The sequence below is a fragment of the Herpailurus yagouaroundi genome, unplaced genomic scaffold, assembly GCF_014898765.1.
Source record: "Herpailurus yagouaroundi ecotype Mexico unplaced genomic scaffold, PumYag 189, whole genome shotgun sequence".
Taxonomy (NCBI): Eukaryota; Metazoa; Chordata; class Mammalia; order Carnivora; family Felidae; genus Herpailurus; species Herpailurus yagouaroundi.
The window spans coordinates 931,747-948,881 of NW_024412420.1; the positions used below are offsets into that span (position 1 = coordinate 931,747).

The 17,135-nt window shown below is 35.9% G+C and overlaps 1 protein-coding gene across 1 annotated transcript in view; it reads left to right on the forward strand.

Moving 5' to 3' along the window:
* Nucleotides 1-17,135, forward strand: part of BCAS3 (BCAS3 microtubule associated cell migration factor) — a 632,238-nt gene that overhangs the window by 107,978 nt on the left and 507,125 nt on the right. Inside the window, exon 9 of the mRNA XM_040497881.1 lies at nt 3,800-3,872. Coding sequence (XP_040353815.1) covers nt 3,800-3,872 — 73 coding nt within the window. The remainder of the gene's footprint in view (nt 1-3,799; nt 3,873-17,135) is intronic.

Below are 17,135 nucleotides of genomic sequence, written 5' to 3' on the forward strand. Positions count from 1 at the left end.
GCTGGGTTGTAGGGTAGTTCTAAGAAATAGTTGATTTTTGTATGTTGATCGTATCTCCTATAACTTTGCTGAACTAACTCACTAATTCGCTTCTTTTTTATTTTGTTATGTTTGATGTTGATTCTATGTGTCAGTCATATTATCAGCACATAGGGATTTTATTTTTTCCTTTCTTATCTGTATACCTTTTTTCTTTCCTTCTTGTCTTATTGCCTTGGCTAGAACTTCCAGTAGTATGTTAAATAGCAGTGGTGAGAATGGATATTCTTGCCTTGCTTCTGATTTTAGGGGGAAAGCATTCAGTTTATATGATGTTAGCTGGGGTTTGTTTTTGATGTTATGTAATATCTAGAGTAGCCACTGGAATTCTTGCTTCTGTAAACAACCTGTTTTTTTCCATGGAGACTTGTAGAAACTTCTTGTTGCCATTATCCTGAAACGATACACATTGGGGTTGATCTGTTCAATCAATTGTTCTAGACTCTCAAAGGGCTTATAAACTCATATACTTTTGTTCAGTGAAAAATTTTTTGAAACATTTCATAGATGATTTCTTCCTCTCTATTTTCTCTGTTTTTTTCCCTTTTCTCCAATTTATATTAGACTTTTGAGATTGCTCCTTTAACATTTCATGTGTGTGTGTGTGTGTGTGTGTGTGTGTAGATTATGCCATTTCCCTCTAGTTTTGTGTTTTTGCTCTCTGAGACATTTTCTCAGTTTTACCTTTGACCCTTGTGTTGAGTTTATTAAATAATCTATCTTGTTTTTTAATTTCCAGGAGTTCTCTTTTATTCTCCAAGAGTCCATTTTCATTGCATTCTTGTATTGTTCCATGCCTAAAATAGCTTCTCTTATATCTTAGAAATGATAGATAGATAGATAGATGTTTTTCTTCCTGTATAGAGTTAGCCACTTTGCAGATGATTGTTTTCCTTTTCCTTGTCTGCACATATTTATTTATTTATTTATTTATTTTTCAACGTTTATTTATTTTGGAGACAGAGCATGAACGGGGGAGGGGCAGAGAGAGAGGGAGACACAGAATCAGAAACAGGCTCCAGGCTCTGAGCCATCAGCCCAGAGCCCGACGCGGGGCTCGAACTCCCGGACCGCGAGATCGTGACCTGGCTGAAGTCGGACGCTTAACCGACTGCACCACCCAGGCGCCCCTGTCTGCACATATTTATAAGTGACAAACTAAAAACCTGATTGAAAGTTCTGTGATGTGTTTGTCAATTTTTAATTTATTGTTTGGTGCTTTAGTTGTGCTCTTTGTTGGGGTCTTCTGACTGACAATGTCTTTTGGTCTTTTATTCATGGACTGACTTGTTAAATTCTCCAGAGAAAGCTTACAAACTCCTTTACAATCTCCTAACTGTATAAGGATAAATCTCAGGTATACCTGGTATAATCAGGTGTCAAGTAATTTGAGTCCCAGATTCTGTTTTTTCTCCCAAGAGTAGCTTGAACTTTCACTTAGGACTGCTAAGTTAGTTATCACTTATCTAGTTCCAGTATTTGTTGATGTTATTATATAGTTTTTAACCCTGTTTGATTTAATATGCTTTCACTGGAATTTTCAGAACGGACAAAATGAAATGCATATCTTCAGTCTACCAGCTTATCTCAGAAAGTGAAATAAACACATACTAGTGTCTTCTGGCATTTGTCTCCTTATTTCAAAACAAAGCAAAATTTGGGGGGAAATTAACATGTTCATATGGTATTAAAGTTAAAAAGTATAAAGTATATAGACTATGAAAAACTTTTTTTCCCATTTTTGTTCTCTATCTTTTGCTTTTTCCATTCTCCCTCCCATTGGTGGCCATTAGATAAGATTTTGTATGTATCTTAGAGTGTGTGTGGATATGTTTATATGCAAATAAGTCTTTTTTCTCCATGTTATACAAAAAAAGGGACAATACTTTGTATTTTTCTGCTATTATATATATATATATATATATATATATATATATATTGGATTTCATTCCATATTTTCATAGAGCATACATTTATTCTTTTACAGCTATAAGAAATACTTTGTTATATATTTAGAACTTACTAGTCCTCTGCTGTTACAAACAATGCTACAGTGAATAATTTTGTATACAAGTTACTTTCCTCATGGCTGAGTATATATGTAGGATGAAATCTTAGCGGTGATATTTCTCTATTGAAGGCTATTTGCATTTATAACTGATTGATATAACCAGAAAATTTTACAGAACTTTTGGATTTTTTGAGAAGGTCTTATGTAAAGGTCAGTGTTTATAAGTATAATTTAAACATTTTTAATGGAAAATTTCTAATTTATTCAGAAGTAGTAAAAATAGTATATCAATCTCTAATAATCTATTACCCATCATTTTATGGCTAATCTTATTTCATTAACATCTATTCCCCTTTATCCAGAAAATTGTGAACTATCCTCTCCCAGATATCATGCCAGCTTATTGGTTAATATTTTATTATTTATTTCCAAAAGATAAGGAATCTTAAAATTATAACCATAGTACTATTATCACTTCTGAAAATTAGCAAATTTCAATATAGTTTTAAGTGGAATTTCTCTCATGTGTGAGGTTGAGCATCTTTTTTTTTTTTTTTTTTTTTTTTGTGGTTCTGACTCCTGACTTTATTCTTCTGCTTGTTGCTGCTATTACATTAATTTTATATCCAGCAATATTATTGAACTCAACATTATTGAGTTCAATATTATTATTATTGAACTCAATATTATTGAGTTCATTTATTGTTATTATCCTGTCTAGGACTTCCAGAATAGGGTTGAATAGAACATTTAATTGGATATCCTTGTGTTATTACTGATTTTCATGGCAGTACTCTGAAAGCATTACCTATGATTTTGTTGTAGAATATTTTGTAAATAATCATTATTGGGACAAGAAAACAAGTTTTTTTGTTTTGTTTTGTTCTCATCATGACTAGATGAATAGGGGTAGTATATAGAATAGTGCAGAATAGAATGTTTTTTCTGCATCTGCTACATTGCTAATATAAACAATTACATTAGTAGGTTTTGTAATGTGAAATTATAACTTGAGTAAATCCAACTTTGTTACGAGACTTTGTTTTTTCTCATATATTGCTACTCAGTTTACATTTTTAAAAAGGAATTTTGCATTTATGTATATTGATACTGGCCTATAATTTTATAATTTTTCTGGCCTGACCTACCTTTATTTAGTTTTGACATGAAAATTATACTAGTCTTAGGTAATTAGTTGGTGGAGTTGGAAGAGGTTTCTGATCTCATGGAGAATGTGTATAAGATTGAAGTTGGTGCCAGTTTTTTAAATTTTTTTTTTCAATGTTTATTTATTTTTGGGACAGAGAGAGACAGAGCATGAACGGGGGAGGGGCAGAGAGAGAGGGAGACACAGAATCGGAAACAGGCTCCAGGCTCCGAGCCATCAGCCCAGAGCCTGACGCGGGGCTCGAACTCACGGACCGCGAGATCGTGACCTGGCTGAAGTCGGACGCTTAACCGACTGCACCACCCAGGCGCCCCATCTTTTTTAAAAAAAAAATTTTTTTTTTCAATGTGCCAGTTTTTTAAAAAAGATATTTTAAATGCTGGTTCCACTTTAAAAATAGTTATGTTTTACTTATAGCTGTTCTATTTTTGTTCAGTCAAGTGTATAAATTATGTCAATTTATAATAAATGTTTTGCTGTCTCTTCAGCTGTAAATAATTTGAGAGCAAGAAGATAATGGAAAATATACAAGAATACTTCTCAAAGTTTTATTTTACATTTTATTTTATGTTCTTTATCAGGTACTCAAAAGTGTGACAACTTTGCTGAAAAAAGGCCCCTCCTTGGTGTTTGTAAGAGCACTGGATCTTCTGGGTAAGGAAATTAAAAAAATTCTTTGAACCACTATTAAAAGTTTATATTGTTATTCCAGAGAGTGAATTTTGCTATCCTAAAATCTTTGTTACCATAAGACAATGCTCTTACAAGAGAGAAGAGAAAGGAATTAAAAACATATTTAGGGTTTCCTGTGGCTCAAGCCTTTTTATTTCTCTGCCTACTGTTTTCTCATATGCAGGGTGACAGTAGGAGACAAAAGAAAACAAGTAATAGAACAGAATTCAGTTTTGAAATAAAAGATTAGCATCATTAAGGAAAATGTTTTTTAGTTTCTGTGTTTTTTTATTATAGTAACTTTTATGATGGCTTTCCACAGTGGAGACTAAACTAAAATGTGGGGAGACTTGAAACTGTTCTGGATGTTGGATATACTACCCTGACCATACATAGATCCTTTTGGAAAGGATGACAACCTTTATTGAGTATTTAAGTAAATTCTCTGTTGAATCATTGGCTAAGCTACATAGACACAGGGGCAACTCCAGGAAACTAGGCTTTAAAATAACAAGAATTAAAGAAAAGCAGAGCAGAGCAGAGACATTAGTAGCTGCACATTGTGGAGGAAGACAGATTTCTAGAGTTGTTATACCATATTATATTCATATAATATGTTCTAAGAACTAAATGAGTTGTGTTTCTAAAATTAAAGAAAGCATGGTAACAATGACTCAACAGATAAAGGATTTCAGTAAGGAGTTAGAAATTATAGAAAACCAAATGGGAATCCTGGAGTTGAGAAGATGCAAAAAGTGAGATGATAATCTGGCTAGAGGAACTCAATACTATATTGAAGCCAGCGTGAGAATTAGGGCACTGATGTGTTGACAAAAGTGCTGAAAAAGAATGGGTGTCACAGAGAAGAAGATAAGCTGCTGTGCTGGAGGGAAACTTTGTTGATTTCAGTTTTGCTGATGTTTGGCCCTTTAAGTTCAAGTGCATGTAGACCTGTGGAAACTCCACAGAAAGATGTATTCGTAGAAGGCATTTGCCTACCTGCTGGGTTGGGTTTGCAGTTCTTGAAAGGTTTTCCATTCCTTATCAACCCTGCTAACTGTATGATTAAGGAGATTGTTTTTGTTTTTACAAGATTCATTTATTGAGGGATTATTTTATTTTTTTTTATTTTTTATTTTTCCCAACGTTTATTTATTTTTGGGACAGAGAGAGACAGCATGAATGGGGGAGGGGCAGAGAGAGGGAGACACAGAATCAGAAACAGGCTCCAGGCTCTGAGCCATCAGCCCAGAGCCCGACACGGGGCTCGAACTCACGGACCGCGAGATCGTGACCTGGCTGAAGTCGGACGCCCAACCGACTGCGCCACCCAGGCGCCCCTGAGGGATTATTTTATAAAAAAAAATAAGACAAAAAGGAAGAGTAAGGTGATTATATGTAGTTGGTGATGATGTCATTTATTGAGGGTTGAATTTAATGGTATGGGAGTCATATTAGTTAGGGTTCTCCCTAGAAACAAAACCAGTATCATGTGGGATATATGTGTGTGTATGTGTATGGTGAGAGACAGAGACAGAGACAGAGAGAGAGAAAGAGACTGGATAAAGCACACTCATATTATAGAGCATAATCTGCTTAAGAATCAAACTTTACTGATTTAAATATTAATCTTACGTAAAACTACCTTGACAGAAACATCTAGAATATTATTTGGCCAAATCTGGTTATTGTGGCCTAGCCACATTGACACAAAATTAATCACCATAGGGGCAATGAATGTAGTCCTGATTAAAATAGAATTTGCCTATTTAAGAAAATATATCTATTGTAGACATTTATTTTCCTCTTCTCATTTCTGCTCCTTAAATTATTTCACAGTAGAGGAATCATTCTAGCAAGAGACTTCTATATGTGTGTATCATTTGCTGGGTGGTTTTAAGAGTGGTTATTGATGAATAAATGCAAAGATACTTTTGAATTAAGTTCACAAGTCATTTCATGGACTGTAACTTCTGTAACTTCTAGAGTGTCTTGTTATTATATATAAGCTTTCTCTTGCCTGCATGCTGTCTTTTTTCTCTCTTGTTTTATACCTTTCTTTCTAATGGAAGATGATGGCAGGAAATACTCATTTTGTTTTCACTTATTTGCTGATCTGATTATAATAAACAACTGTATGTAGCATCTTTGTCTGAATGTTTATTGTCTCAAGGACATTTCCACATAGGATTGTCTTGTGTTTCTTGCAGGTGTTGCATTATGCTTGCTGGTGAATAGAATTGTCTCTCTGAGCTAGTGCTTTGTGAATATGTACACATTTTAAGAGTTAATTCTAAGTGTGCAGTGGGTTAGAAGATGGTGATGTTGAACAGATTAGACACTTTTTAATAACTCCAAAGTTGAATATAATAACGAGTCTAATTATAGGTCAATTCTTTTAAAATCTGTTTCCCAGATTCTGGGATTTAGAAAAAAGTTATAACTCAAAATTTTTATGAGGCATATGCTTGTTGACTATGCTATTACAGCACTGGGGAATGGAAAGCAAATGTTGAATGCCTACTATGTATCTAGTCTGTTACATATTTTCCATTATGTAACATCATTTAATCTTAAAACAAGACTGTGGAGGAGATTGTGCTATTTTCATTTTATACATGAAGAAACTGAAACTAAGTGAGATTCCGTCATAGTTAGTTGTGGACCCAGGCCTTTGCCCACTTGCCAGGTCTGTAGATGGAACATACCTTTGCATTTAGGGTGCCCTAACTTCTTGTTCATGCATCCAACCTTCCTATTTTCTGGCCAGTTATTTTTAGAGTTAATAATAGAATTATTTTAAAATTAGCAAATAAGTTACACACTTATTTAAACAGTAACTTCTTAGTATTTTGTTATGTGCATATGTTGTCTCAGTATATTTCTGTAGAAGTGGAGTATACTTTTGTTGTTGATTTTACTTTTATTGTTTTAAACAGAGTGACACATACTGTTACATAGCTACTTAGCTGGAAGTTTTTCAGTGTAAAGGGACTGCCCTGATTTGTTTGTTTGTTTGTTTTAACACATTGTTTTATTAAATGCAGAGGGGATCTTCTTTGCATGATAGCAGGAACATGCAAAGCACATGGAGATTGGAAAATAGAAGTAGCTAATTTAAGAAATACATAATTTTTTTTGTTGTTTTTATTATGTGCTACATTAATACACTGCATAACCTTCCAGAAGAGGTAGATGATCATAAATGAGTTATTTTTCATCAATCAGGAAAATGCTTCCTTAATTGATGTTCTCCAAACCACATTGCACTGTGGTTACCAAGGCCTAGAAATACTCTTATTTAATGAAGTGTAGTGCCAACTTTTGTCTAATGCAAAGTAATTTCAAGACAGGGCATGTTCCCTCCCTACCCATTCCAATTTTTTTTTTAAGTTTATTTATTTATTTTGAGAGAAAGAGTGAGTGTGTGCACGAGTGTGTGAGTGTGTGTGAGTGGGGGAGGAGCAAAGAGAGAGAGAGAGAGAGAGAGAGAGAGAGAGAGAGAAAGAAAGAATCCCAAGCAGGCTCTGTGCTATCACTGCAGAGCCCCATGCAGGGCTCAGTCTCCTGAACGGTGAGATCATGACCTGAGCTGAAATCAAGAGTGAAATGCTCAACTGACTGAGCCACCCAGGTGCTCCCACCCCATTCCAATTTTAAATAAAGTAACAAAAATGGAAGGCACTTGGAAGGAGGGTATGAGTTTATCTGAGGTATAGTAGTCCCCCGTTTCCCTGGGGGAGTATGTTCCAAGACCCCCAGTGGATGCCTGAAACCATAGATAGTACCAAACCTTATATATACTGTTTTTTCCTGTACATACGTACCCATGGTAAAGTTTAATTTATAAGTTAGGCACAATAAGAGATTTTTTTAAATTAATTTTTTTATTATGAAATTTATTGTCAAATTGGTTTCCATACAACACCCAGTGCTCATCCCAACAGGTGCCCTCAATACTCATCACCACCCACCCCTCCCTCTCACCCCCCATGAACCCTCAGTTTGTTCTCAGTTTTTAGGAGTCTCTTATGTTTTGGCTCCCTCCCTCTCTAACCATTTTTTTTCTTCCCCTCTCCCATGGTCTTCTGTTAAGTTTCTCAGGATCCACATAGGAGTGAAAACATATGGAATCTGTCCTTCTCTGTATGACTTATTTCACTTAGCATAACAGTCTCCAGTTCCATCCATGTTGCTACAAAAGGCAATATTTCATTCTTTCTCATTGCCATGTAGTATTCCATTGTGTATATAAACCACAATTTCTTTATCCATTCATCAGTTGATGGACATTTAGGCTCTTTCCATAATTTAGCTATTGTTGAGAGTGCTGCTATAAACACTGGGGTACGAGGTGCCTGGGTGGCTCAGTTGGTTAAGCGTCCAACTTCAGCTCAGGTCACGATTTCACAGTCTGTGAGTTCGAGCCCCGCGTCGGGCTCTGTGCTGACAGCTCAGAGCCTGGAGCCTGCTTCAGATTCTGTGTCTCCCTCTCTCTCTGCCCCTTCCCCGCTCATGCTCTGTCTCTCTCTGTCTCAAAAATAAATAAAAACATTTAAAAAAAAACACTGGGGTACAAGTGCCCCTATTAGGCACAATAAGAGATTAACAACAATAATAAAATAGAACAGTTATAACAGTATGCTGTAATAAAAGTTATGTAATGGTCTCTTTCTCTCAAAATATCTTATTATACTGTATTCACTCTTCTTCTTGTGACGATGTGAGATGCTAAAATACCTATGTGATGAGATGAAGTGAGGTGAATGAAGTAGGTGTTATGATGTAGTTAGGCTACTATTGACCTCTCATGGTACTTCAGAAGGAGGATCATCTGCTTCTGGATCGTGGTTGACCGTGGGTAACACTGAAATCCAGAAAATGAAACTGTAGGTAAGGGAAGACTGCTGTAGTTTGAATTAAGAAACTCAAGTTTGGGGTGCCTGGCTGGTTGATTTGGTAGTGCATGCAACTCTTGATCTTGGGATCATGAGTTCGAGCCCCACATTGGGTGTGGAGTTCACTTAAAAAAAATAAACTCAAGTTCATAGACATAAAGGTGGTTGATATAAGGAACCATTGAGGAAGGAAAAGGAAAAAACTGAACTAATGGAAAGGTAGGAGAATAATTAAAAGAGAAGTGACTGAATCAAATGGAGATGGAGAAAGCCATACATTCATGCAGTGGCTGTTTGAGATACTGTCTAATGTCACATGCACCCTGAGAATGTTGACTTTATCTTGACTTTATTATCTTCTTGTTATTAAGCACAATGCCTTCTATCTAGTAGGCCCTCAAAATATTTATTTTTTAGTGAATAGATTTTAATAAGCTTGCTTTATAGTCATACTAGCCCTTTATTTGAATATTAGTAGCTCCAAAATATAGAAATCATTTTTTATGACTGAGAAAATCTCAGGGGAAGGAAAAATAAAATAAGATAAAAACAGAGAGGGAGGCAAACCATAAGAGACTTTTTTTTTTAAATATTTTTTAAATGTTTATTTTTGAGAGAGAAAGAGAGTGTGAGTGGGGGAGAGACAGAAAGAGAGGGAGACACAGAATCCAAAGCAGGCTCCAGGCTCTGAGCTGTCAGCACAGAGCCTGATGCAGGGCTTGAACCCATGGACTGCGAGATCATGACCTGAGCTGAAGTTGGACGCTCAACCTACTAAACCATCCAGGTGCCCCAAGAGACTTAATACAGAGAACTGAGGGTTGCAGAAGGGAGGTGTGTGGGAGGATGGGCTAAATGGGTGATGGACATTAAGGAGGGCACTTGTTGGGATGAGTATTGGGTGTTATATATAAGTGATGAATCAGTAAATTCTACCCCTGAAACCAATGCTACACTATATGTTAACTAACTTGAATTTAAGTTAAAAAAAAAAAAGTCTCTTAATCTGACAAGCCATACATACTGCACCTGGGTTTTGATACCTTCTTCCAAACCAGTGGTGCACAGTCTTAAGACCTCCTTCCCCCTGTGGAGATGTACAAGATGTGTCCATTGCCATCCATTTCTCTGGCAAATACTTTATTGAGAACCTGTTGCTATGGACATTGTCAGTTGCTTATACTGCTTATTAAATTATTCTTATGAAAAGTCAACAGCATTTTCTTTCGATTTGATTGGATTATAATTTTTTATTTTTATAAATTTATAGTGCCTTTTCAAGGAAGGGGTAATTGCTATGGAAATAATCCTAGTCTTCCTCATATTTTATCCTTTTTACATAAGTATGTTGTAGTTAGCCCACAGTTTTTTGTTTTATATTATTATTTTTTAATGTTTATTTATTTTTGAGAGAGAAAGAGAGAATGAGCAGGGGAGGGGAAGAGAGAGAGGGAGACACAGAATCTGAAGCAGGCTCCAGGCTGTGTGCTGCCAGCACAGAGATCATGACCCAAACCGAAATTGGATGCTCAACCGACTGAGCCACCCAGGCGTCCCTAGCCCACAGTTTTAAATTGCATTCATGACTATCACTAAAATATATATTTTGGTATTCTAGTAATTTTTAAATTATTATTATTGTTTGTGTGTATGTGTGTATGTGTGTATGTGATTCCATAATAATTCCAGATAAGCCATTTAGGTTTTGGAGGGAGATTTTGGTATAATAATATGAGGGGAGGAGAAGTACAGACAGTATACTACAGAATATACACTCTTTTAGGAAAACCAGAGTTCATTGTATACTGTATGCTAAATGGCTCCGAGAATGTAGCAAAAGAGTAACATTATTTAACAGCTGACTGCAGAACTTAAAGAATGTTTAATCATATAATACACTGTCATCACTTTATATACATTATATGGAATAGAGATATGTCCTTTATAATGACAGAATCATAGAAAATTGGAAGTGGAAAGAATGTTGAACATCACATAGTTTTTCTCCTGATAAAGATAAAGAAAATCTTGGGGCACCTGGGTGGCTTAGTCGGTTAAGTGTCTGATTTTAGCTCTCAGGTCATGATCTCACTCTTTGTGAGATCGAGCTCCTCCACACTCACAGTGTGGAGCCTGCCTGAGATTCTCTCTCTATGCCTTTCTCTCTGTGCAATTTGCACATTCTCTCTCTGTCTCAAAATAAATAAATAAATTAAACAAACAAACAAAACAAAGCTGTTCCAGAGACTTCTATCATATATCCATTTGGTGGTGAGAAATTCTTGTAAGAGTGAGAAAATTTCCTCATTTCATTTGGTTTGGAATCCCTTATCTCTTATTAAATAGGCACTCTCTGGCCCTATTTCCAAGATTGGATTTTAATAATCAGAAAAATTGAAATTTGGCAACCAAAGACATGTAAAAAACATAAAATACCTGTTTTTATCTTAAATTCACCTTGAAAAAAGCAAAGTAAGTTAGCTATATATAAGAGTAAAGTCTTAATTTAAAAATTAAGGACTGTTCATTAAATATAATACAGTTAGTTCAAAGGATTAATTTTTTTGTAGCAGTTTTTTTTTTTTTTTTTTTTTTTTTTTTACAGACTGCCAAAGAGTCATCTTGGATTGGCAGGATTCCATGGGATGGGTGTTTGGTAGCCACTGCCTGAAAGCAGTAGTTATTTGGGTAGAAGTTAAGCACAGTTTCAGTGTCCTGAAGTGTCACTGAAGAGACTTTATTTCATGTTGTGTCTAAAGTAAATAGAAGTTCTGTTAATTAGAAGTAGAAGGGAGATTGCTTGGGATAATAGGTATGCAACGTATCTTTTTGTTGTGAAATGTCACCAATGATTTTACATGTGATACTATGTATTTTGAGTTTTGACTAATTTTCATCCTATTGTGTTCATGAGGAATGAGGAAATCACATTTGGGGCTGGTATTGCTTCTGCAGACACAAAAGAGAGATTTATGCTAGTCTTCCAGTCTTTGATGTTTTTTTAATACATGCGCTTTCCAAGCAGTTCCTTGGCCTTCTTTCAAGCACAACTCTTTGACTTGCCCATCTCTCTGGTATTTTTCCCTCCTGTGGGTGTTCTGCATTTTCTTCTAGTTCTCTGCATGGATCTCTGGCTCTCTTTACTACTTTCAAAGAATGGGCTTTTACGTAAAAATCTTTGACATATCACTAATCAGAGCTGCCACGTTGGCATAGCGGTTTTTAATGCAATCAGTCTGTATAGTAGGGTATCGAATATCATGGATTGTTCATGAGCCTCTGGACTTTAGTATTTATTATCTAGAGTATTCTCTATTCATCTAATTGTAGATGTAATGAAATCTTAAAGAAATAAGATGATATTACTATTACTTATATCTTATAATGACATTAGAAGATGACATTACATTACAGTGCTTTCTCTCATGGACTTAGAGATACACTTTATATATCTTGAAATGTTACACTGCCTTTAGTAAACAAAAGTCATTAGCATGAATGTTAATTATGCAACATTTACCAAGTTCACTTATTTATTTATTTATTTATTTATTTATTTTTTTTTTTCAACATTTATTTATTTTTGGGACAGAGAGAGACAGAGCATGAACGGGGGAGGGGCAGAGAGAGAGAGGGAGACACAGAATCGGAAACAGGTTCCAGGCTCTGAGCCATCAGGCCAGAGCCTGACGCGGGGCTCGAACTCACGGACCGCGAGATCGTGACCTGGCTGAAGTCGGACGCTTAACCGACTGCACCACCCAGGCGCCCCCCAAGTTCACTTATTTAAAGCAAATTTTTAATTTTCCCGTGGGGGAAGGAAGAGAGCCAGGATACTGCATACTTGACTCACACTTATAAAGTTTTAAAACACATGCTGGACAAATCTGTAAACTGAGACACATATTATTATGTTATATTTTAACCTGGGAAAGTTTTTAAAATGTATTTATTCCAAAAAAATAGTATCTGAACTATGGACACTCCTAAGTGGTGTGTTGTAAGGTCATATTTACAGATACTGCTGTATATTTCCTTGTGATCCTGAAATTGGCACAAATCTCAAATGGCCCACCAAAATGGATGTATGTAAGTGACCAAACCAAAGGAAAGTTGGCTTAGTTTTTAGAAAGAACTTCCTTATTTGCTATTATATGCTATATGTATTCCTCAAAACCTGTTTTGTTAGGGTCTTGCCTAGAAACAGACGACATACTCAAATTGGATATTTTGAGGAAAGTTACAGTGAACCATGCGGGAGCTGAGACCTTTTACCATTTTCAGACAAGGGGAGAGAGCCATTAGCAGAGCCTGAAAAGGGAGCCCCGTCAGGAGGGTCACATACAGAAGCAGTAGCCTCTGGTGGAAGGATTTGGTAGAGATAGAGCAGTCAGAGGTGTACCAACTTTACTCTCTTTTCTCTAGATGGCTCCCTCAGGCTGAACCCAGCCAGAAGCCAGAGGCTGGGTTCTGAAGGTTCAGAGAGCCCATTTAGCAACCTGTATAGTGTGGGTCAATCTCCCAAGGCAGGAAGCAGGGTGCAGAGAATATAAAGTGTATTTGGAGCAGCACGCTTACATTCAGCAAAATTTCATACTAAAGCAGAGTTTATGGGGAAAACAAGTGTGGAGGAAATTTATGCCATGTTGTAATCAGAGCAATAATCCTGATTCAAAATCAGAACTATTAAAAAGAAAGGTTAATGCCAATAAAAATTACTAGTAAATAAAGAATTTACCTAGAAAGGAGAGTGAAGATACCTTGTTGGAACGGGGGTATAAGGAAGAGTTGAGATAGTTAGGTTAGCAAAGAAAGAGCAAAATGGACAACGATCAGATAGAAACAAGCTCTAAGTACATCGTAGCCCGAGCACATGGTTAAACTGAGCCATAAAGAACCTGATTCCTCCTGGTTTTATGCATTCAATTGAGCCAGTGTATTCAATTGCTGTTATGTTGTAGCATAAAAAATTAAAATACTGTCAGTTTTATTTATTAATACAACTTCCTTGATATACTGACATAACTCTCCGTTTAGAATTATAAATTGTAGCAAAAAACCCTGTAATGTGTGTGCACACACTTTTAAATGGCTTTATTGAAGTATAACTGACGTAGAATAACCTATATATACTTAAAGTGTACAATTTTGTGTTTGACATATATATACACTTATGAAATCATCACTACAAACAAGGTAAGGAACATATTTATCACTCCCCAAATATTCTTTGTGTCCCTCTATAACTCTTCCCTCCCAGTTCTTTTTCCTCAGATGATTACTTATCTACCTTCTATCACTATAGTTTACATTTTCTAGAGTTTTATATAAATGGAATCATACAGCATGCACTTTTTCTTTGGCTAGGTCACTTTTTCTTCTGTTATACAGCATATTTAATTTGAGGTTCATCTGTGTTATTGCATTTATCAATAGTTCATTTTTATTGCTTGCTACTATCTTATGATGATTGATTATCCATTCACCTATTGATGTATCTTTCAATTGTTCCTGGCTTTTACAAATAATGCTGCTAGGAACATAATTTTCAAGTATTTGTATAAACATGTGCTTTCTTTTCTTTTGGACCGATACCTATGAGTAGAATGGCTGAATCACATGTTAGGAGTGTGTTTTTCAAAGTGGTTGTCCTATTTTTACAATCCTACCAACAGCATATGAGATTTTTAGTTCTACTTCCTCATTAACACTTGGCTTTATCAATCTTTTTCATTTTAGCCATTCTAAGAAATATGTAGTGGTTTCTCATTATGGTTTCATTTTGCACATTGTCAATTTTTAAAAAATCCTCAATCTTCAGTTAATTCTTCTTTCATATCTTCTTATTATTTGACCATTCTGAGTTTGTGACTTTCTGATTCATAATGGTGTTTCACATCTATAATTGCTTATTTAGTTACAGACTTACCACATGTAATAGTTCTTTAAAATCTATACAACTTTTTCTTCTTGTTATAATAGAGCTTTAACACAAAACGCAGTAATTGAATATGAAATAAGAGTCCTATTTCTACATATGGTTTCAGGTGAAGCTACCACTGCAGCTTAATCAAAACAGTAGTTTCTAGTCAGAATATTCTATCAAATAACTTTTAAAGTACACTACTTCTAATTATTATGGTTAATGTCTTTCAGTGAATCGAACTTCCCAATCCTGCCTCTCCATGTTCTTGTGTAGGCCCCTCCCACTTGAAACTAAGCTTGTTTGTGAGACTTGCTTTAACTAATAATCGATCAGTAAACGTACCACAGTCACATGCTTGATAAATATTTGCATACTGAAGCCTCTACATCAAGTCATCATCACCAACAGCATGTGAGGGTGAAAGTCCACATGGAAAGAGACTTAACCATTCTTGCTTTCCCAACTGAGCCCAAAGCTCAGCCAACTTAGAAGGTGGAATATGAGCCCAGGAGAGAATGGCAGAACCAGCACCTCCCCAATCCACAGAATCATGGGAAATAAAGTGGTTATTGGTCTAAAGCAGTATGATTTTTAGTGCTTTGTCATATAGCAATAGGTGCATGAACTGTATTAACCATTATTTTTTATACCTGGTGAGAAGGATGATGTGGTAGCACCTTCTTAACTCTTGTCTGTTTTTTACAGCCACAGCTTTCAGATGTTGGGAACACTCTATTTTTTTGTGAAATAGAATTTATTGTGACTCCAACTATGTACCTGTGAGATGTGCCTGGCCAGGCCAGCTAGACTCGTACAGTTTGTATAATAAATACATCAGTGGGGCCTGCTCTCTGCGGCCAGAAAGCACCCACACCAGTTTCCACCCAGCTTCCAGTTTCTCACTTTCACAGGATCCTTGCCCACCTTCTTTTCAGTATGTTTGGCCTCCAGCTCCTGCTGATGCTCCTCTGAGCTTCTTCCAGGCTTGCTCAGCTTTCCCTTACTGGTTCATTGTCTCCAGACCTTCCCAGTTGTCTTTGCTCCACAAATCTGGTCTCGGCTGGGCGCCAGCCTCCCGTGGTACCAACGGGTCAGCAAAGGGACTACCTTTGTTACTGGGCTCCTGGCCACCCCAGTTATACTCATTGGCCAGCCGTGTGTCCTCACGGCGCTAGGGGACTTGGGTCCTGCCACCCCTGCTGGTCTGGGAACACTCTTGATTTTCGTTTTTATTTTGTCCCAGTATTTCTCTGCTATAATTTTATTTTAATGTGTGATCTGGGAGCAGGGGATCCATGAATCCCAAAAAGGTTGAAAAACTGATGGGGAGAATGGTGTAGATAAAAGAAAAGCAAAGGGAAAAAGCTTAAATCATTAAGCAAAAGATGGTCTTTTTTATAAAGAGGATTGAAAATGGAAATCAAGTTTTAAAAAAGGGCATTTTCTTAAGAATTAGCCAACTACTGACCTGGTGTATGTTCTCAGAAATTATATCATGTCATTAGAAATAGTCATGATATTTGAGAACCTTAAAATGTATGTGATGTATTAAATGGAGACAAACTATGAGAAGTCAGTCAAGCTTTCACATTGTACTTTTTTTCACACACGGATTCTTCTTTTATGGCTATGTCAGGTTGAAAAAATTTTTTTTATTATCATAGTATGATGGAAAGGTAATTCTCATTAAACATGTCTCATTCTGATACTGGATATCCACCTGAAAGTAGGTCACCTGAAAGGAGATTTACCTTCCATGAAATGGACTTCCTGATACCTTTTTTAAATCAACAACCACTTACAAACAAGTCTTTCTACTTTGACTAGTGTGATAAACTTTCATTATTTTATAATTAAAGTACAATGTGTATTTACTTTCAGACTAATGTTTGTCATGTAAGTACATATTTAGTATTTATTTACTATCTTTTTCTCTGTGAAAATCTGGATTGGAATAGAACTTATTACAGTTTTTACCATTGAAAGTAATAGAAATGATTTTCCATTTCATGCCTTTTCATTTAGTGGTAGAGTTTTCAGGAACAAATTAAAGTCACTAAGTGAGGCATGCATGTTTAGGTGATTATCTTGTACTGTGGGGTTATAGTTTTCTATTTTGTGGGATTTGGGGGGTATTTTCATTAAGATAAAATTCTGTTTTTTAGTAGCTTAGTGTGAATGTTATTAATTTCTTTTTTTCTTTTTCTTTTTCTTTTTTTCTTTTTCTTTTTCTTTTGTCTTTTTTGTTCATGATGAACACAGTATGTTTTTTTTTCTGGGCTAGTTTTAACAATAGTTTTATAGAGGTTAGGAGTTGTGGTTGGAGGGGTTCAGATGTGTTACCTGGTTTCCTAGTGGGTGTATGTTTTTTTCTGTAGATATGGTGAAGTATAGGGTTTCTTTAATAAATGACACCTTGGG